This window comes from Amphiura filiformis, chromosome 5 (assembly GCF_039555335.1).
Source record: "Amphiura filiformis chromosome 5, Afil_fr2py, whole genome shotgun sequence".
Classification (NCBI taxonomy): domain Eukaryota; kingdom Metazoa; phylum Echinodermata; class Ophiuroidea; order Amphilepidida; family Amphiuridae; genus Amphiura; species Amphiura filiformis.
Window position 1 is genome coordinate 10,401,087 of NC_092632.1, and position 22,144 is coordinate 10,423,230.

Sequence of the window (22,144 nt, forward strand, 5' to 3'; positions counted from 1 at the left end):
ATTTTTACTCTGAATGCTTTCTTGGTGTTCCTACTTGCCATTAATTTATATTGTATTGTTATTGTTTGTTGTAACAGATTCTAGTAGTAGCACCCCACCTACACCACACAGAATAAGCTATGTGGAGGCTGATCAGGGGTCAGCTGGCTCTGGCTGGGATAGTGAAGGCAAGACAACTTCATCCTTCTGAAGAGACTCGTTGATGAATGGTGACGGAAGAACAGAATCGGCCAAAGTATTTCTTGCAAATTAACCAAATAGTGGGTGTATACTAGTGAGAGCCACGGATGTGGATCAGTATAAGTGGTTTTACTTAGAAATAGGCCTGGGTCAGGGATCGGAATAAGATATCCACAAATATAACATGAGAACGAAGGATTACTGATGTGTTCTTTATATCTATAAGGACTAGTCAGCTCCATCTATGTCAAACATCTTGGCAACAGAATGACCAAGATTTGCTCAAGTCCACCAGGTGCGATCAAGGTAATCAAGGTGCGAAGTTAAAGACCATCTGCATGCCCTGTAATTCCCGTAAACCAGAACATTTCATATGATGTGACTTTTAATAACAACTTTTTGATACAGAATGATTCTATTCCATGGGTTGATTGTAAGTGCTTGATGCATAAGTTCCTAGCATATCTTGCTTTACCGTTCAAATACCAAACACAATGATTGTAATTGAGATTGTTCAGTGATTAACCCACAGTACAATATGAGGAATGAGGCATGGCATTCATGCCATGTAAACAGTGATACCATATAAGCACTTATTGACAGGTCATTTTCTGTGGCTGTCTTGGCTGATGTACTCATTAACAAACTAATAATATCAATTCTGTAGTCTACTGTAGAAACCTATGTGCATTGATAGGTGACATGGTGTCTGTCATATGGCAATCTTAATCAGTATTGGATTTACTGATGATATTCATTAGGATGGGTAATTGTAGATCCTGAACAAAATTTCAGATCTAAGCCAATTAATGAATTGGACTAGAAAACAGGGATTTATAGTCAGTATATATATTATTTTATTTATGGTATTCCTGACAGTATTTAGAACCGGTATATCATCTTTAAAATGGTCAATTTAGGAAGAAATTGAGGCTTTGGGATTGATTCTATTTATTATGGCATTTAGTTGTTTGAAATGTGACCAATGCATTTGTGGGTGTTATTTATTAAAAGGTGAGAAAGTAGATTGCCTAAATGTAGAGGATTATTTTTACCAGGCAACATCAGTTCCTCTCTGGTAAACCTGTCCACACCGAAGCATTGAAGTTCCTGTAAAGTACTTACAGTAAATTTTGTAATTCTTCCAAGTTAATGTTTAATGCGTCAAGCATGGGCATTGGCTAATCAACAGATGACAACAAGTCTGATGATTCATTGGTCATTGGCGCATATAAGGGTGGAGACCTCGCCTCTTCTACGCAATCAATGATCACAAGCGGGTACCCAGAACTTGTAGAATTACAAAAATTACTGTATATAGTAAGGTGAAATTTCTCACAAGATGAAATATATGTAGATCACTGATTCACATATTACTTCAGCTTGCATGCATAAATTCATTGAATTCCTCTGGAATGGATCAGAATTGGATGTTGAATAGTGAAGATTGTAAAAGTTAAGATCAGAAAAATTGCACTTTTAGTTGTTTAAGTTTGATCCAGCATGGAATTGAAGCGAACAAGAAACATGAAGCCATCAAAATTTTGGAGCTCAAAAGATCCAATCCACTGTTGTGAGTACTCCATACAAAACGGGTCATATTTGTGTAGGTATGGAATTGCTTTCAGCATCACATATGCATGCTTGTCACTATACTGTAAAACTATTACCAGCATTAGGGGTTGGGATTTAAATCTGCAAATTTGAAGTTATCAAACTACAAAAAATTGATAAATTTGTGGATATTTGAAATTGTTATGCTGGGATCATCGCACATTTCTGGATATGAAATACCTGGCAAATTCAAATAGTTTTACAGTATGCATATGTAAGTAGGTGTATATGGTTATTTTAAGTTCAAAGTGTTCCTGTACATTTGCCTTTGATCATTAGCCATGAGGGAGGCTGAGACTGAAATGTGCCAGTACATGTATTAAACTTCAGGGTTATCAGTATTTGCACATATCTTGCATGGGAACTGCACAAGGCTTTTATTGAAGATTAATAAAAAAGATTCATTGTCTGAAATTTATAGACAAGATATAATATTCACAAAGCTAGCTCTCTGTAATGACTGACACTTCACACCAAACACAATTTCATTATGTGCCTCTCTTCTGAGTGTAATTTAGATGAGAAGCTTCTAGCTTTGTGGCCTGTTCTTTGCACTTCACAGTACATCGCTTCGATATGTTTTGATCCATCCAATTGCTTTAGTACTGAATTCATCACACTACAACCATTGGACCCCTAATCATTTCCTAAAGTTTTGTGAAGATAAATAAATGTATTTTCCAGCAGAATGGGCTAGCTCAGATGTAACAAATACATGTCAATGCACAAACTAGCACCAAAATGCTTCACCAAGTTAGGCCTTGCAAATTGAGTGAAGTTGACGACTGGTGAGTGCATGTGATCTAGGAATATTTTGTCTATTATTCAGTACAGACTTGTGCATCTAGTTTTGAAATCATCCCCATGCTGACTTAGTCAAGGCATGGGATAGGGTTTGATCTGCTTACAAAGACAATGTAAATGAATACAAGTCACTTAAAATGGGTTTGATCAGGGTGTGACTCAACTATTTAGCAATTTGTGTTACACAGCTATGGCATAGATTCAACTTACTTTGATGGGGTTTTCCCTCCAATTGAATAAAGTGTAAACATCAGGAATGAACCAATTCAAACCAATAATCATCATCTCAAATAGCCATGCTAATTAATACAGTGATTATCACATTGATAAATGTGGATATGTTAGCCAGCCTCAAGTGATCTAATCACCACATCAAAACTAAAATAAATCCAAGATGGTACATGTGAGGAAAGTCCATAATTCAACATAAACAAGTGACCGGCCAATAGGTTGCCTTACATGCTCTTATGTTGTAAGAAATTATTATAATGTATACTGCAATATTAAGCATGACCAAGGATATAATATTTTGTAGGCATTACAGTTAATATTGGGTGTTTGAAATTGCCTTAGTTAAAACAGCTAGTAGCTATATCATAAGATTAGGAATTGTGAGTGCAAAACCTATCATAATTTATTGTAACACCCATCTACACACTGGTGGTGGATATCTTTGCTGTCAGACGTATAACAATTTCAGATCAATGTGAGGAATCCAATTGTCCTTATATAGTCAACCTTTTGCCTGTCAGACTGGTTAAGCGGAGAGTCTTGTCTGTAACTTATGTTGGGGTTGCATAGGGATGTTGGGAGCCATATATGATGGGTTTTGCACTTACAATGTATCGGACTATACCAGTTGAAATCCATACACTCCCTCTGCCAGACATGACCTTAATTTCCTATACAGGGTGTGTAGATTTAAATGGAGTCCCCTATTTAGGTAACCACATTGAAAATTCACATTCCCTGTGTGGAAGATTAAGGTTGTGTCTTTCATTATACATGGTGTATTATGTATTTCAACTGAAGTAGTCCATTATATGTGTTAGTGATCCGACAATCACTTCCATGGCTCACCTGTATGTGGCTGATTTGTGAGAGAGAAAAACAATTGTTTACATCTCCCATGACATAAAGTGCCTCTTACTTATCAATTATCATCCATGATGTCTATATTCTTTGCACTTTCAAGCTTGTGCGTGTTTGTGTGCATATGTAATCTTCTTGATTGTACTACTGTTTTGTTTTCACCATTACTTTCAAGATATGTGATACATTCAGTCATACATTACCCATTATTTATATCTAAGTTACTGTGAGCCAATGTTTTGTTTAGACTTCATGTTGGACAGTATCATAAAAATGTCATGGTCAGTTGTATAATGTGTATCATGAAGGGCTGGATAAGTTGAAAGAGAGAATGATTTGAAAAATATATCCTAGATTAAAACAGGAATTTAATATAATAGGCAGTGATACAGCCAGATGTTCATACATATAAATTAGCACAAATTGGTAATCGGTAATCCACTCTAGCTTATTCTCAAATTGATGGTATTTGAAGTACAGCTATACTACTTTTCTTCTGATCGAGGCAGTGGGCACAGCTTCAATTGAGAGCATTCGCTCAAAGTGCTTGCGTACACATGCCCACATTTAAAGACGCTAAATATATGCATACGCGGCATAGCTGCCTCAAAGCGTTGAGGTCACTGCCTCTACAAGAAGTAAAATAGTAGAGCAGCAGTGTCTATGAAGAATTAATGTGTCTGAATCATTGACTTAAAATATTTTTCTACCGATAAGATTCAGCATTGTGGAAATGATGTGCTTGTGTGAGTGGCTATGTTATGATAACCAGCAATAAGACTAGTGTGTTTGTGTTTTTTGTTTTTTAGCTCTTCCTCCAAGCATATGTTGTGTTTAGAGGAAATAAGAGGATAAATTGCGCTGTTGTGGCACAAGCATGCTAATATTTTAATTGTGTGACCATGACAAAGGATTGTTTGATGATATTTTATTATATTAATATAATTATTCTAATTTGCTCTGTTATGTATATTAACAATGGTAAATGGGTCTGCATAGCAGAACTAGAATCAAATTATTTTTTCCTAGTTTAATTTTTGAATGATTTATGCTTCTATTATAATTCAGGAATAATATTGAAGTTATTTTATATCGCACCTACTGATGAGATGGTTATAATATATTCATTTGTTGTCTTCCAGGATAAAATTGCTGTCCCTAATATTGTTTATGTTTTGCTGAATTTTGATGTTGTTTAGCTTCAGCGTCCCCATTTATTTTTTTCCTGAAGAATATAGGAGTTATGAGAAGTGGGGTCTTAATAATAACATGTAAACATGGGGGCCTTATGATTTTGAAAATCATATGCTGAAGAAAATATCTTGCTTTCATGTGTCAAGGGGCATTTATCATAGCTTCATTGTGCAAATAATATTATAGTAAATAATACTGTTTTGTAAAGATTTATTTGGGTAAATTGTGTGCAATGTTGCACATAGCAGTGGACACTAGTTATTATAGAATTTTATTTTATGTACAAGGTGTCCTTCAAATCTCTGCAAAGATTTCAACAAGTCTTGGAAAGGGATCGGAAGTGTACTTTGTGCAGCGGACATTTCTTGGTTAGTGTGAAGCAAGTTATGACAATGTTCCTGCTACTGTTGTTAATGTGCTATTCCAGTTGAAATCCATACACCCCCTATGGATGACATGACACTAATCTCCCACACAGGGAGTGTGAATTTCAAATGGGGTTATCTGAATGGGTGACTCCATTTGGAATTGACATCCCCCTGTTTGGGTGTCTTTCATTATTCCACAGGGGTGTATGGATTTCAAGTGGCATACCATAATTATGATGTGATTAAGCGAGATGATTGGGATGTTGACCACTGTTGAATATTCTACACAAACCTATTGACACATTTTAAATGCTAGTAACCTATATCTTGTTTCACCTCCAGTTTGGTGGTGGTAGTATCAAATTGTGCATGTTACCCCTAATTATGCAGAGCATACACATACAGAGGCGTTTTGTCCTCACGCTTGCGGCACAACCATGTCAAGGCACTGACGTCACTGCCATGTGATGACTTGCCATGACTCATGGTCAAATAAGGTATAGCCAAAATTGAATTTACAATGTAAACTAAAAGAAGTGGTTATCGCAACATCCAACTCACTTTGCTCAATCCCATCACATTACTGGGCTATCCACATAGCAGCTTGGATTCCATATTCAAAATGGGACAACAAGTTGCAGGTGGATTTGTGCCACTGTCATGTGGGGATATCCCCATTGTCCAATGAAGGGTGCTCAACCACGTCAATGTACAGACATCCAATTTCAAGCATTGATTTGATTGTAATTGATGTGTGATTGTGAATGTAGACATAACTTCTAAGTTATTTTTACATTAAAAATTCAATGTATTGATTGTGTGGTTGATGACCCTGTCCTATCTCCAACGAGAGGAGAATGCATTTTTTTCTTTTTGTTGGAGATTATAGAATGGTCACTGTATTAAACAATATTTAAAAAATCCATTATATAGTACAGAGATTTGTAAATGTAGCATTAACTCTAATTATTTACTAGTACCATTAATCCCCTAGTAATAGAATAATTTATTTGGTAAGAAACAACATTTTTACCTAACAGAAGTTTATGGGATTTTGAGTTTACTCCCAAATATACTCTAGAGTTGTTCAACATAAAAGTTGATTGTTTGTACAGATATTGTTGCATAGTCCGTATTTATTGTTTCACATCAATAGACCTTGTTGTTATTCTCCCATCATGCATTGGTTTAGCAGACTGTCACATGATTCACATAGTACTTGTGTCACATAAATATTACTTACCCTTTGAAATGCATGATGGGAGATGGGAAAAGGTCTATTCCAATGTTGGGCATTGTTCTACTATTTATGTTAGGTGCAACCAAATTGCCTTCCATAATTCACTGTGGGCTATTCTTTTGAAATCTATACAACCCCTTTAGAACATGACCTGAATCACCCACACAGGGTGTGTAGATTTCAAATGAAATGTTGCCCATTCAGGTAACCCTATTTTGAAATTTTCACTCCCTGTGTGGGAGATTAAGGTCATGTCTTCCATTATGATAAGGGGTGTAATGTATGGATTTCAGCTGGAATAGCCCATTATGTGCTCAACTTAGGCATGGAAAGAGGTGTGAAATGGGTTGAGAAATGTGGGTTATAATTTTAAACTGTATGATAGTAGGAGAGACTAGAACAAGTGTGCCCTAGAAATTTTTTTTTTTTTTTTTTGCATATTGTTTTATATTAAACAAGAAATTAGGATATAATAGTAATTTATAACTATTCTTCAGTTGAAGAAACCCTTTTAGTAATAATTTTTAATATCAGAATAAATCAGGAAATAATTTCACATTAGAAAACAATGTTTCATTATCAGATTTATTTGGTTATATCTGAATTATAATTGTACTCATTTTGTGACTCAAGGGAAGAAATAGATTTGCCCACATGGTGCATATGTGGCATGCATTTATATCATTCAAGAGAAATCCTATGTTTCATATTGTTCTTTGGTTTGGATATTGCAAACTACAGCAATGGGATTCTTTTGAGCAAAACTTGTTATACTTTCCATTGAAATTAAATTACCAAAATAAATTATCAAACAAATACAGCATTTAATGAAATCTTCCAATATGTGGAGAGATGGAAACTTACTAGTAATAATGTAGATAACAATATTATCTGACAAAATAACTCTTAGTAATACTCCAAATTAGTGCACACATTTTATCAAATTAATAACCATGAATGGCCTTCAAGAACCTAGAATAAATATTTAATAACATTCCATCCAGTGTAGCTTCGAAATGAAATGAAATAGCTGATATTCTAAGTTGCAACAAACTTTGCAATGTGGCATCCATAACAACGAGTATCCCATTGGTGTGAAATTTTGGTTAATTTAAACGCCAAGATAGCATCCAGTGCTTCATCAAGCTATACAGTTGGACCTTATTAAGAAAAAAATCCGGGTGTATTGTATACACACACAATCTCAACCAATGTAAATGTAAAATTGTTTGGTCAATTTCAAAGTACGGACGCAATTTTGTTCTGGAATGTTAATTTTTTTTCAGCATGTTTATTTTTTCATTGAATCATGTTTTTGTATTGTATTTTTTTTCACTGTGTGAGACATATAATAAGTAAATAAATTAATATCAGAATAAAAACAAGTAATTAGATGATTTAACAGATATGGGGCTGTCTTGCACCAAACTTGACTGGTATGCCATTTTTATAAACATCCTGATAAATTAAGGAAATCATCTATTTATGTTAACAAACCTCTAGAGCATCAGTATGTTTATTACTTAACATTGCATGTACTATATATAAATATATACATTTGTAAAAATGATTTCCTTACATGTACTTGGTATGCAGTGTGTATGTATGTATGTTTATACGTGTGTGCGCATACAAGATCATTTTCCGACTGTTATTTAAGTATCACATGGATAATTCATGTCTTGTCTTTTCAGTTGTCCAGATTGGAAGTTCATTTGTTAATGAATCTGGATTTTCACTCTTAAACTGTAGACATCTTTTGCAAGCCATTCTTCATGTTACATGCATTTTAACAAAAATAAAATTGTACTTGTGTCAATACCAATCTCAGTGTGTTTTGTGTTTATTCATTAGGTTGTTGGTTGTTCAAAATAGGATGAAACTAGGTGGTGTTTAAGACTGATAGTCTTCATTATTGAAAAAAATAAAGTTTAATTCTTTTCATCTGCAATATTTTCATATTGGGAGAGTGACATACAGTCGGCACAACAAATAAGATATCAGTTTATGAATCATGACAGCCAAAGTGAGGGTTGAAAACACCAATCTGTTGCATTTTCAAGTTCATGTCAATTGCATCATTTGCATTCACAGATAGCTCAAACTTCAAAGTAAAATATCCGTGCGGCCATTACGGTCACCTTGATGTTGGAAAACACTCACTTTGGTTGTAAGGTAGCATCATTCATGAACGGCTAACTTATTTATTGTGCTGACTAGGACAAAATGAAAGAAATTCAACAACTTCGGCCCATGAGAGTTAAAAACCTGTGAACTAATTGAACCTTAAAACAAACTGCTAAATAGAGGTACAAGCGTATATCATGTATATTTTGTTATTACTTCCCGAAGTTTGCAGAATACAGATTTTAGGATTTTAAGTTCGAAAAATAAAAGTACCCCAAGGAATCCGGTTTGATTTATGATTGCCAAATCCAAGAGTACTTGCATATTTAGACTTTCGCCATCTTGGCTGATGGCTTCTTCAGAATGACCACTGGTGATCCACTTTTCCTGCGGGATTGACCGCTGCTTCCGGCGATTTTCGCATCCCTCGGTTGCTGAGTTCTTATGAGTGGATCGTATACGTGATCAAGAGAGTAACTACCGATGTCCCGGTTGACTGTTTTATCCCCCAGCCTCCTGATCCGAATTGCTTCTCTGATGAGTCTAGTTTGCTGGTTTCCATCTTTCTCGAGTAGTTAGGCTCTTCCCAGTTGATGACATGGTTTTCTATTGCAATGTGGTCGGTTATCGCCGATTTGTTTTAGTTCGGTTGTTGACACAGTTCTATTTTTTCTTGTGTATTTCCTATCAGCGACTTTTCATTCAGCGTCTTTCTGATGTTCTTTGAGTCTCACTCCAAAAGGACGACCCGTCTCTCCAATGTAGGACTTGTCACATCCTTTACACCCAATTTTGTACACTACTCCAATGGTCTTGGTGGTATCAACTTTATCCTTTGGGTGTACAAGTAACCTTTTCAACGTGTTGTGCGGCTTCATGGTGACCGAGATCTTATGTTTTCGGAAGATCCTCTGGAGTTTCTCTGATAGGCCTTCTACATACGGGATGACTACCATGCCTTTAGTTTATGTGTCCTGCTTGGTGTTCTTACGCTCTCTTTTGGTCTTATCCAAATCTGCTTTCGCTTCCACCCCCGGCTTCCACCTGTTGTTTTGCTTTGTCAAACGCCCACTTAGGGTATCCACAACTGTACACTGCCTTCTTAATTATACTCTCCTCCTTGTCTTTGTCTTCTGTGACGAAGGTATGCATTCTGTCCAGTAAAGTTCTGACGACGACGATTTTTTGGTGTAGTGGGTGTTCAAAGTTCAAATACTGATCGGTATGGGTTTTCTTTCTGTAGACCAGAAGTTTGACACTACCATCCTCCTTTCTCACAATGAGAGTGTCTAAGAAAGGGATCTTGCCATTCTGCTCTTCCTCGTAAATGAACTTCATGTTGCAAGTGGTGCCTACTCCATGCAGGTGTTCTGTAAGTTGTTCTGTTGTGTCTTTCTTGATGATTTCCAACACGTCATCGACGTAGCGACGCCATAGGCGGGGTTTGCAATCATAAATCAAACCTGATTTAAACTTTCAATCCTACAAATGCATCTATTTCATACCCCAAGGAAGTCTTGAAAGGAAGGCGATAATAATTATCGGATATGCAAATGCGCCGTAAACAGTGAATTTGTCCAAATCTGTGTACAGGCTACATTCTTACATGACAAGTCTAACACGTGAGACAGGTATGAAAAGGTCTTCCATGGAAATTTGAAAACAAGTGGTTCTGATTAGAAGATACGGTAATTTAATTGAAATGATCTATTATAGGCCTACCCGTTTTAATTTCAACACAGTCAGATTTTTGTAATCATGATAAACATGATAAATGCCCGAATGACAATTTCAATACAGAATCACTGACACAAATAGTATAATACTAAGTATTCACTCCGTATTTATATACACTCCGTATTTATATGTGAATGGTATATCAAGACGCTTTTTAAACCCAATCTTTTATTTCGTGAAATGCTCATGTAGGCCTAGTAGGCTACTTTAAACTGAAAAGATCCACAAACGCCTTAATTTGAGCCATAAGATGGGAGGGGGGATAAATCCCCCGATATTTTGCCATGGGGGATGGTCCCGGGAATGGTCCATACAATCATCCCCCACCCCCATGTTGACGCCTGTACGTGGATTTCTGGCCATCATTGTTTCGCCCGAAAAGTACAAAGCATGGTTTTGCTCGCTTCGCGCGAATTTAATCCACGTATGCACCATATTTCCCGAGTTTAGCTTCTATTATGGCAAAATTTTTCTCACGCTTTGCGCGCATTTGTACCGTAAACTTATTCTGTCGCCAAAAGGGGCTAGATTCACTAATACTATTTAGGCCTACTTCCAAGATTTGTTTCCAATCCCATCCCCCCTTCCAATGTCAAAAAGAAATCTACGCCACTGATTTGAGCACAGAATGTAGGCCTAGGCCTACAGAATGGAGAGTAAGCATGAATATCAAAATTGACATAGGCCTACAGGGTGAGTCAAAAATGTGTAAATAAAGTAATCTTTATTTGGAACCAAGTTTTGGAACCAAATTTAATTAAAATAAGTAATATACCATTTCATTTTTACGACTGACTCTTTTATTGCAATACCCAATTTCAGTTTCTGTCCAGCTAGGAAGCATCAGAATATTGGATGAGAACCACTGTCCGATAAAGTGCAGGTTAAACTGATTTTACTTGCTTGTTTTTGTTTTTAAATTTTTTTCTACATAGTTCAGTTCAGTTCAGTTTTACATAGGCCTATTTACATTTTCACAAAGTTTCTCAATTTTTAAGTCCTCCATATGCATACCTCACAAAACTCTGAATTCCTGTTTTTTTTATGCCTATATAGCAAACGTATTATAATAGGCCTAATGGGTATTCTTTTCAATCGGCACAGAAGTTTAAATTTTAACTTTTAAAAAACCTATAGGCCTATTATAGGAGAGTATATTAGTTTATAAGAGTATACTTTTACCAGCATGATTGGTTGGCCTATTATGCTTATAATGTTCCCTTAGTCCATATAGCCTGTAGAAATTTGGTGCATGGTGCTGAGAGCCGAAGGGGAGCGGGCAGGAAGAAAGAAGACGAGGATCCTGTCAGTGAGCGGCAATAACGTGTACACTCTCAGAAAAAAAGTGCTACTTAGAACCTTTTTTTGTCCTCTATGTAGAACCCTAAGCAGTAATAAGGTTCTAAAAAGAACCTTAAAAGGTTCTATAAAGAACCTTAAAGATTTAAATAGGCCTGGGGACATTCTAATTCATTCATTCAGGGACTCATCACAAAGTTAAGAAAAGTAAAAACCAGAGAAGATGTAATTAATAATTATTACATCTTCTCTGGTAAAACGTAGTGTTAACCCATTTTGGTACTAAAAATCATTTTCTTGGATAAAAAACTTTTTTTTTTCTGTTCTACTAAGAACCCTTTGTGGGTTCTTTCTTTAAGATTCTTTAAAGGTTCTTCAAGCTTAAAAGGGCATTTCGTGATCCACAGCCTCATCCCCCCACTTTTCTCAAAAAAAAGTTGAGATTTTTATATCACTGGAAACCTCTGGCTACATAATGTTTAGGCCGTGTAAAATTAATATTTTGGTTCTCTTTTTTTAGATTTTTAGATTTTGTTAGACTTTGGAATGATTTATGAAATCTTCATACATATAAATTAGTATACATATAATTTATTAGAGAACAAGCATCACTTCCAAGTCTTTTTGTGGTACTCTAGGGGTTTATCCTCAGAATCTCACATTTGAAAAAAGGGCCTCATCGTTTCCTCGAGCACTGTTGGAGAAGACCGAAAACTACTGATAATGCTAATTTTACATTGAAACAAAACAAAACAAAAAACACCTCCCTCCCTCATCAATTCATGAAAATCCTCTGGACGAGAACCAAAACATTAATTTTATACGGCCTTATGTACAAAATATTTCTTGCAGATTAATTCGTTTAGCAAAGATATCGTGAAATTTGAATTTCGTTCTGGTGCACCAGAACGAAATTACAACGCATTGTCTATGGAGCAGTGTAATACACATAATCATGCATAACTCGCGAACGCAAAATCAGAATCAACTGAAACTTTGGGAATAGGTTTTTTTCATGGATATCTAATGAAAAATGACATAAATAGAGGATGCTAGGATCACGAAATACTCCTTTAAGGTTCTACAAAGTACCTTTTTCTTGGCTACACAACCTTTTTTGGTTCTACAAAGAACCCAACTGAAACCCAATGGGGTTCTTTGTAGAACCAAAAAAGGTTCTCTAGCGAAGAAAAAGGTTCTTTGTAGAACCTTAAGCTTGAAGAACCTTTAAGGAATCTTAAAGAAAGAACCCTCAAAGGGTTCTTAGTAGAACAGAAAAAAAGGTTTTTTATCCAAGAAAATGATTTTTTAGTACCAAAATGGGTTAACACTACGTTTTACTTTTCTAATTGTGATGAGTCCCTGAATGAATGAATTAGCATGTTCCCTTGCAGGCCCACTTAAATCTTTAAGGTTCTTTATAGAACCTTTTAAGGTTCTTTTTAGAACCTTATTACTGATTAGGGTTCTACATAGAGTAGCACTTTCTGAGAGTGTAGGCCTACCCTGAGGCGATCTCAAAATGGTCTGCCAACAATCGCGCGCTTCCACCACCCCCTTTTGACATACCAAATGTCTTTGCTCTCCTCCCTTTCAACATGCCAAGAATCGAGTTTGCCCCACCCTTTAGCCTTTACACCAGATTTTGGGGAACCCCAATCTAAAATCTGAATTTGTCTAATCATGTGATGCAAACAATTCATGAACGGTTCCTAGTAATAGGCCCTGTGTTTCTAAGGTGTAGGTATATATACTCTGGTGCCCAAATATCTAGGCCTATTCCCAAAATCACTTGTCCCCCACTCCCCCATTTTGACCTGCCAATAAAATCGGGTTGTCCTCCCTTGACAATAAACCTGAGATTTCGCTACATCTGGCACTAATGATTCATGAGAATCTGAGGGCCCATAGCATAAACTGATTTAGCGCCCTCTTCAATTATTTATCATCTTTACTTTGGTCAAATCATAAGGCAGCTTTTATTCAATGACCGCGCCCACTGTCAAAAATAAATGCAGCTGCACACTTGTTTTGTTTGTTGTTGTTGTTGTTTTTCTATCTCAGTGTGATAGACCTACTTTGTATTAAAGGGGCATTTCGTGACCCCAGCTTCATCCCCTGAGTTGAGATTTTTATAGGCCTTCCATCACCGCAAACCTCTGGCAAAATAATGTTAACCAATTCAGTATATATATTTATAGGCCCTAATTATTGTTGTGTGGTTCACCTGGCAATCCGTGCCATGGTTAAAAGTTTTAACATGCGTTCTAAAAGTGTTAAACTCTCTGAATGTATTATATAGGCTAACTGAGAAGTGATGATTGATGAGATCTCATGCACTCCAAAAAGACAGTTTCAAGTGAAAATCACCCCAAAACGAGTGAAATTTTCACTCCAAAAAAAGTGAATTTCATATTTCCAAAAGAGTAAACTTTCACTCTTTAAGAAGCCATAAAAGGCCACTCCAAAAAGAATTGATCTTTAGTTGACATTTCACTCTTTTGGAGTTAAATTCACACTGGAGTGAAAATCACTTTCAGTGGTGCGGGAGGGGGAGGGGTAGGCCTAGTTTATTTTCTTTCTTTTTCTTTCTTTCTTTCTTTCTTTCTTTCTTTCTTTCTTTCTTTCTTTCTTTCTTTCTTTCTTTCTTTCTTTCTTTCTTTCTTTCTTTCTTTCTTTCTTTCTTTTCTTTCTTTCTTTAATTTCTTTCTTTAATTTCTTTCTTTCTTTCTTTCTTTCTTTCTTTCTTTCTTTCTTTCTTTCTTTCTTTCTTTCTTTAATTTCTTTCTTTAATTTCTTTCTTTCTTTAATTTCTTTCTTTAATTTCTTTCTTTCTTTCTTTCTTTCTTTCTTTCTTTCTTTCTTTCTTTCTTTCTTTCTTTTTCTTTCTTTCTTTCTTTCATTTCTTTCTTTAATTTCTTTCTTTCTTTCTTCTTTCAATTCTTTCTTTCTTTCCTTTCTTTTTCTTTCTTTCTTTCTTTCTTTCTTTCTTTCTTTCTTTCTTTCTTTCTTTCTTTCTTTCTTTCTTTCTTTCTTTCTTTCTTTCTTTCTTTCTTTCTTTCTTTCTTTTTTTTAGGCCTATTATGTTTCTCAACTCCTGTCTTTCAGTTTAGATATTCCCCCCCCCACCCTCTTTTTTGTCTGTTCATGTTTCTTTTCTGTCTTTCCTTTTCTTTTTTCCCTTAGCTTTCTTTCTTTCTTAGTTTCTTTTCATATTTTGCAGTTCTGTGTCTTCTAAAATCTTGTCCATTTGTACTTTTGATGTATAAAGTTTTGAATTTAATTTAAATTTACATACAAGCAAGAAAAAGCCAGTAATAATAATTAAAACTGCAAAAAGCTGCCCCTTGTGGTTTTACTTCTCAAAATGCTATGCTATGACATCATTCACTGCGCATGACAGGAACCGGGACGAGAGAGAAAGACAGCAAATCCCGAAAGAATTTACACGGAATTTATTACTGATATTTGTGAATAAATACGTTATCATTTGGATTCATGAAGTCGAAATAGTAAAATGTCGTCCACTCCTAGTGCAGAAATATCGGAAGAATCCGCTGGAGGATTTTGAACTCCTTCAGCGGATAGGAAGTGGAACTTACGGAGATGTTTACAAGGTGAGTGAATGACATTTTTGATATCGTATGTCCATGATGTCTCGCACTGCATAATAATGCACTGTGCAATGCCAATGGCACTGTTTACTGCGTGCACAATCATGATTCATGTTGTTCAAATTCATGTTAATTACACACTTCACTCTATAATTACACAATATTTCTTCATGTTTCTGTTTTTGAAAGTTCATGTATCCTCACACAGTTATTGTCAATTTACTAGTTGTCAACTGAACATAAAAAATATCATTCATGATATTTAATATTATTTCTTGAAATTACTCACTGACAGTCACTGACTCACTCCTGACACTGTCTCACTCAACAAAACATTTTAGATCAATATAACAAGTCAACATAACAATAACATGGAATAAATATTATTCATAACCTCATTAATATACTCGAAGCCTGTTATCCATTCAAAAGAAATTGATTGCCTGACCGCACACTTAAATTGCGACGTCATTAATAACTCACAATTGTCAATGACTCCGGACGCGCAATACTGACTACTTTCTGCGCGCGCGTGCGTGTATAAGCTACGCGTTATGGCAACGCACACGCCTACGCGATGCCGTCGCGCTTCTGTGATTGGTAGCTCTTGTTGTTGGCGCGAATGTTATATTCGCCTGGTTGATTTTTTTGTAGGGTAGGTTACAACAATGATTAAAACTGGTTATATTAAAACAGCGTTTTATGGCATAAAATAACATAAAAGGCCACGTGTTTTGAACTCGCCACCCTTAGCGTTACATCACAAATATTATGAATTTTTACACCAATCAAGTTTCAAATTAGAATATCTCCACAACTATCAACCCTAAACTAGCAAAAGTATACATTTTTGGAAAGCTGAAGGCAAAAGCAATTTAAATATACACATTTCAACTCACTGTACAGGGTGACCTTGAAGTTATACAGGGTGGAATAAAAAAAATTCAAATAAAAAATGGGTCATTTAATGCATTGCTTATTACTAACTTGCAGTTATAAACTGAAAGTAAACAACATTGATTTGGTTAGAGGTTAGGGGGAGCCTACTGACTCTGGAAGAAAAAAAAATCACAGCTGTTTGGTAATCTCGGAATACAGGGTGTCCCAAAATATGTTCAAATTTTTTTACAATTCAACATATTTTGAACTGAAACAATTTACCCCTAACCCATACAAAAAAAGTAAGTCCATATTTAGATTCCTCATCAAATTTCCTCTCAGAAAATGTAAACTTTGACTATGATAGGATAAGTAATTAAAAATTGACAGCAACTTTTAGATTTTGAAGACATCCGCATTGCTTACTACAGTGTTTAATATGAAAACGGGTAGTTTTGTACATAAAAGTTTGCATTTTATAGACTAAACCAATCATAAAGAGTTCAAAATGATTAAAAACAATTAGCAGAATTAATAATCTTTCAAAAGAGCTCTTAACCATGTCTGTAGCCCATATGGATGCAAAGATATGATCAGTTGATTCAACGCACACACACAAAATCTTTATTTCCCATAGACTTTGCACATACCGCCACCGCCTCATCCGCCACCGCCTCATCCACCACCTCTATCATTCTGAACTCAAACAACTCTAACTCCACTATCTTAGCTGATAAACAATTCTCCTTTGGAGGTCTGTTAGGGCACTTATATAGCTACAAAATGACACCAAACACACTTCAATACCTTTTGTTTAAGCAGAGATATAACAATTTGAGCGAGTCTCGATTTGGAAAAGCGTAACAACACCACCATTTTTGGGTGGCGAGTTCAAAACGCGTGGCCAAAATGCCATTTTGATTTGTTCAAAATATTAGATACGACGGTAATGAATGACAATAATAACTTTGCCCCATCTATTTTGAGGTCATTGTGTGAAATCGGAGGGTTTTGTTTTGGGCCTCGATATTTTTGCTCGGGAGCTACCGCTCCCTCGGAAAAATACCTCAGCCCGAAACAAAACCCTCCGATTTCACATGACCTCAAAATAGATGGTGCGCAGTTATTATTGTCTAAATATAATATTGAATGGCTTCGAGTGTAATACAAGAATATATTTTTCTATCGAGTGCAATGTATTCTTGTATCACACGAAAATTAGCCCGAGGTACTCACACCTCAGTCACTACGATTTCCACTGTCCTTCTCCGTACGAAGGTCTGAGACTCCTGAGCATATCTGGTCCAGGGTACACATAAAATACCACTTTTTCTCATAAATACCACTTCCTACCATTCCTCAAATGAAGATGAGACTTATTTGGTGCATGATCGCAAATTTTGAGCACATTTGAGTCATGGGTAATTACCAAGGACATGGAAAACAAGATCAATGCATTTGCAACATCTTGCTACAGAGTCATGTTAAACATTAAGCGTGTGGATCGGATTCCAAATGAAACCATCTACAACCTGACCAACACCACTCCACTGGTTGCCAGAGTCAAGATTCATCAACTCAAATTTCTCGGCCATATACTGCGTCTTGAAGATGGCGAGCCTGTGAAAGAATATGCACTTTATATTCCACCACATGGGAAGAGGAAACCGGGACGGCCACACACACTGTACTTACAGTACGTCCAGCACCTCCTGGGAGATACTGAAGGGATGCTGCAGCCAAACAAAATTGTTTCGCTTGCCCAAGATCGCATTAGTTGCAGAAAGCTTGTAGTCGCCTGCTCCGCAGCCGACTGATGATGATGAGGAGGATGAGGATGTAAAAGACCAGACTTGTGACTGTTATCGTCGCCGTGTTTTGAATTCTTCCTATAAATAGGGTACATGGATCGAATCCATGGGTTCCTACAGTCACCCATGGAAAACAGGGTACTGAAAAGTAGTACACCATGTCCATATGGGCCAAGGATGGTTTGTTTACATGGCAATCAAGCCAATCATTCCTTCAGAATAGGCAATACAGATTTCAAACATATCTCATATCAGTTTTAGTTGCCCCTAATATTTAATAACTCCAAATTGACATGACAATTAATTATATTGCTCAATTTCATACCAAAATCAAGGAAAACATGGTTTTGTTGTTGCAAAATAACAAGAAAACCAGAAAGGTTATATCTGGTCATTTGCAGTAGGCCACTTCAGGTAATCAATATTGGTACTTGAATTGCATGACTCAGTGACTTTCTGCTCATTGTAAGAGTGAGAGTGTTGAAAACTTGATTGCTTAACATTAAGATTGCCAACTGACATCCTTTGTATTTGAGTTGTCTGTTGATGGAATTAGAACTGTCATGGATGTAAACATTACACAAAATGTCAACAAAACATGCTGCTGCAGAACTCTATGCCTGTATCATGTGTGTGTCTGATGGCCGATCTGAGGGCTGATGAAATGACACACATTCGATGGGTGTACATAGAGGGAGGCACTAATAATATTAGGATTTTGATTCTGGTGTTGAATAAAAGGCAGGAAAATCGCATTTCTTGAGATTATACATTCAACATTGTACATGATGATGAAATGCAATCACCAAATGTTGGGGAATGTGATTACGGGTTTCATGGCATGAACATTGTTTATGACATGTTGATCATGCCCTCAATCCTGAAATGAAATTCTAATTACTATAAACCATGTCCATGATAGTAAGTATGGTAGTGGTCAGTGTCGAAATAAGGAAAATATGGAGGTTGTCCCGAGGACAACTAGAGCATGGATTCTGCTTGTCCTCATAACAATTTGGTTGTCCAAATAAAGCAGTATACAGACTTTTTATTAGACGTACAATATTGTATACATGTACAATATGTACGTTAAATCTATTGCCATTCTATTTCCAGTAATGTTTAAGTTCTAACGAATGTTTGATGACGTAAAATCGATAATATATTTCTACCAGATATAATACGTAACATATTATCGATTTTGATTTTACGTCATCAAACATTCGTAGAACTTAAACATTACTGGAAATAGAATGGCAATAGATTAAATAACGCATACATATTGTACATATAATATTGTACGTCTAATACTCGGAGTCTGTATACTGCTTAATCAAACTTAGTGGTTGTCCAGGGGATAAGTACATAGCTCAATATGGTTGTCCCCAGTGATTTTTGGACAAGAGGATTTAAGTGCTTATTTTGAACACTGGTAGTGGTACCATAAAAATTTGATTAAACATATATCTGCTTAAAGCGAGTTGCTACTTCGCACAAGAAGGTAGTTTGTTAAACTTTTTCATTTTTTCTTCTTTTAAAAAATTTACAAATACAAAACACCCCTATAGATAGGTCACCACAGTCATTCGGGTAAGTTATTAACATCCGGGTTATATGCCGTTGACAACAAACAAAACGTAAATGCCGATGTTGTGGTGTTGTTTGGGTTTGATGCTGCACTGTGCTTTGTTTTCAACGGCTCCTGACCAGAAGTGGCGTAGCTCGGGGTCACCTATACATTTGTAAGCACCCAACAAGCATGACCAGTGACTAAAGTTAATTTTGTATTACTTCCGTGGTCTGTACTGTGCGCCAAGCATTACGAGCATAAACACAGATGTGATAAGACCAAAAAAAAAGTTTGTCTCAAAGCTTGCGCCGCATTTGTAAAATCACGAGATTTGACAAAAAAGAAATGAGGAAATATTTTTTATTTCAAATTTTTTTTTTAGTTTAAAATCAGACTTTTTTCCCAAAATACCATAAAAAAAGTCGAAAAAAAAAAAAAATGGCATTTCACATTTGTTTTCAAACCACTCGTGAGCTTTGAGACAAACCTTTTTTTTTGGCCTAAACATCTCGCTGATTGGCTGATCAACGGTCTTGACAACAAGATACCTGGGGGTATTCCTTATTGATGGATTGGTCATACTGTTTTTAGGGCTGTCAAATACATATCAAACGGAATTGTTAATTGTTATACAAATTTGTGCTGGCAATGGCAAGAAACTTCACAGGTGGGGACTGGGGAATGTGGGTGATGAAGGTCATGAATAGCATACATACCCAGTACTAGTATGATTGTGATGAAATTGGACAATCCTCCTTTAAATATTTGTGATTGAGATTGTGATTATGTGAACTCAACTTCTGGTTGATAATTAACATTTTTTCGGACTTTCATTCGTAAATATGTAATGAAAAATGACTTGCATCATGGAAGATATCTCTTTCTTCCATAATCACATTATGGATGTATGTAAAGTAGATGACCAAAAGAAGATAGCTGGTCTCCAAATCAAAGTTCAGAGAAAGATGGAGGAGCCCAGTAGAGGAGGTCCAATGTAAAACAAGCAGACATTGGAAGATTTCAGACTGGCTGACTTTATGGTTGTTTAATGGAAGTTGGATGCGGAAAATCAGATGATCTTTCTGGTGTTTAAAAAAAAAAGAAGAAAATTCAAAGAGCCTACTCATCTATAGCCACTATGTCAACTGCTACTCAGGATCTGATGGTCAATCCACCAACAGTACACACGTGTACATCTACACATGCCAAATGAGGAATAATCCAAGCTGCAGGTCTTGACTGAGCAGTCACTTCTGATGCACTAGCTAGAGCTCTGACTCCCCATGACTCCACAGTAGCTGTGTGGAATATATTGCAGATATGAAGTCCATATAATTTTTGCAGAATTCCTTTTACATATTAAGATTACCGCAAACAGTCCAGCGCATATTATTTTCCACAACTTTCTATGGACACGCTTGATGTCGTGCGCATATGGTCATTTTCACAGTAAAGGGTGTAACTTTTGATTTTTTGGGTCAAAATTTCAAACCACTTAAATATGTTTCTGTTTACTGAAATCATGCATAGAAGCAACTTAAATTCCAGTAAAATAATGTTTCAAGGCTTAAGGGCTGGGGTATGAACGTTTGGACAGTATTTATTTTGGGACATTAGAGCACATCAGATATATCGAATTGCATTCTGAATACGAAGAATGTCCTTCTGACATCAAATAATTTTGATTTTTTGAAATTCGCAATTTAATACACATTTTATGACAAATCATTAAAATTGATATTTTGATATTTAACAGTACTAAAGTAAACTTTATAAATCTGATGATTTATACTTAAAGTGTATGTAGGTGGGATGAAAAGCCGACGATCAATTGAAAATTTTGACCTTTCATTATTGAAGATATGGATTTTTTTCCCAAAACACCCAAAAAAAATTAGGTCTTTTTGGGAAAAAAATCTATATCTTCAATATGAAAGGTCAAAATTTTCAATTGACCGTCGGCTTTTCCTCCCTGCTACATACACTTTAAGAATATATCAGTAGATTTATATAATTTACTTCGAGGACTGTTATATATATCAAAAATTTGAAAAATATCAAATTTTTATAATTTGTCATAAAATTTGTATTATATTGTGATTTTCAAAAAATGAAAATTATTTGATATCAGAAAGACATGCTTCAGTATTCAGAATGCAATTCGATAGGTCTGAGGTGCTCTCATGTCCACAAAAAATACTGTCGAAAGCATAATAAACGCTCATTCTGGATCCCTTAAACCTTTTGATTTCTAATAAAAAATTTGACATTTCCATAACATTTTGGTTAAAATCTAAGAAAAAATGTATTTTACATAACCTCAGAAAATTATGACTTGAAAGCTGGAATACATGTGAAATCCCATTCCAGAGTAAGTCAACAGATATAAGTTAAATTTTATACCATGTTTTGCTATGTTTGTAATTGCAGTTTTGAAAATTTTAACATCAAGTGTCATTTACAATGGAAATTTCCAAACCTTAAACATATTTTTTAAGTTTTAATTGGGTTCCTAAAATAATTTGAATGTCTAACTTCATGTACAAATACTACTTGATGAAAGGAACCTCCCAGCCAAGTTTCACAGAAATTGGAGTTATTTTTTAGAATTGGCA

General features: G+C 35.6%; 2 protein-coding genes across 2 annotated transcripts in view; both read left to right on the forward strand.

The window, feature by feature from the left end:
* Window positions 1–8,317, forward strand: part of LOC140152605 (serine/threonine-protein kinase MRCK alpha-like) — a 73,038-nt gene extending 64,721 nt beyond the window's left edge. Inside the window, 1 exon segment of the mRNA XM_072175018.1 lies at window positions 78–8,317. Coding sequence (XP_072031119.1) covers window positions 78–190 — 113 coding nt within the window. The 3' untranslated portion in view covers window positions 191–8,317.
* A 6,740-nt stretch (window positions 8,318–15,057) lies between these two features.
* The window catches only part of LOC140152606 (mitogen-activated protein kinase kinase kinase kinase 5-like), a 113,649-nt gene continuing 106,562 nt past the window's right edge, over window positions 15,058–22,144 (forward strand). Inside the window, 2 exon segments of the mRNA XM_072175020.1 lie at window positions 15,058–15,198; window positions 15,200–15,272. Of these exon segments, the coding sequence (XP_072031121.1) occupies window positions 15,173–15,198; window positions 15,200–15,272 (99 nt within the window). The 5' untranslated portion in view covers window positions 15,058–15,172.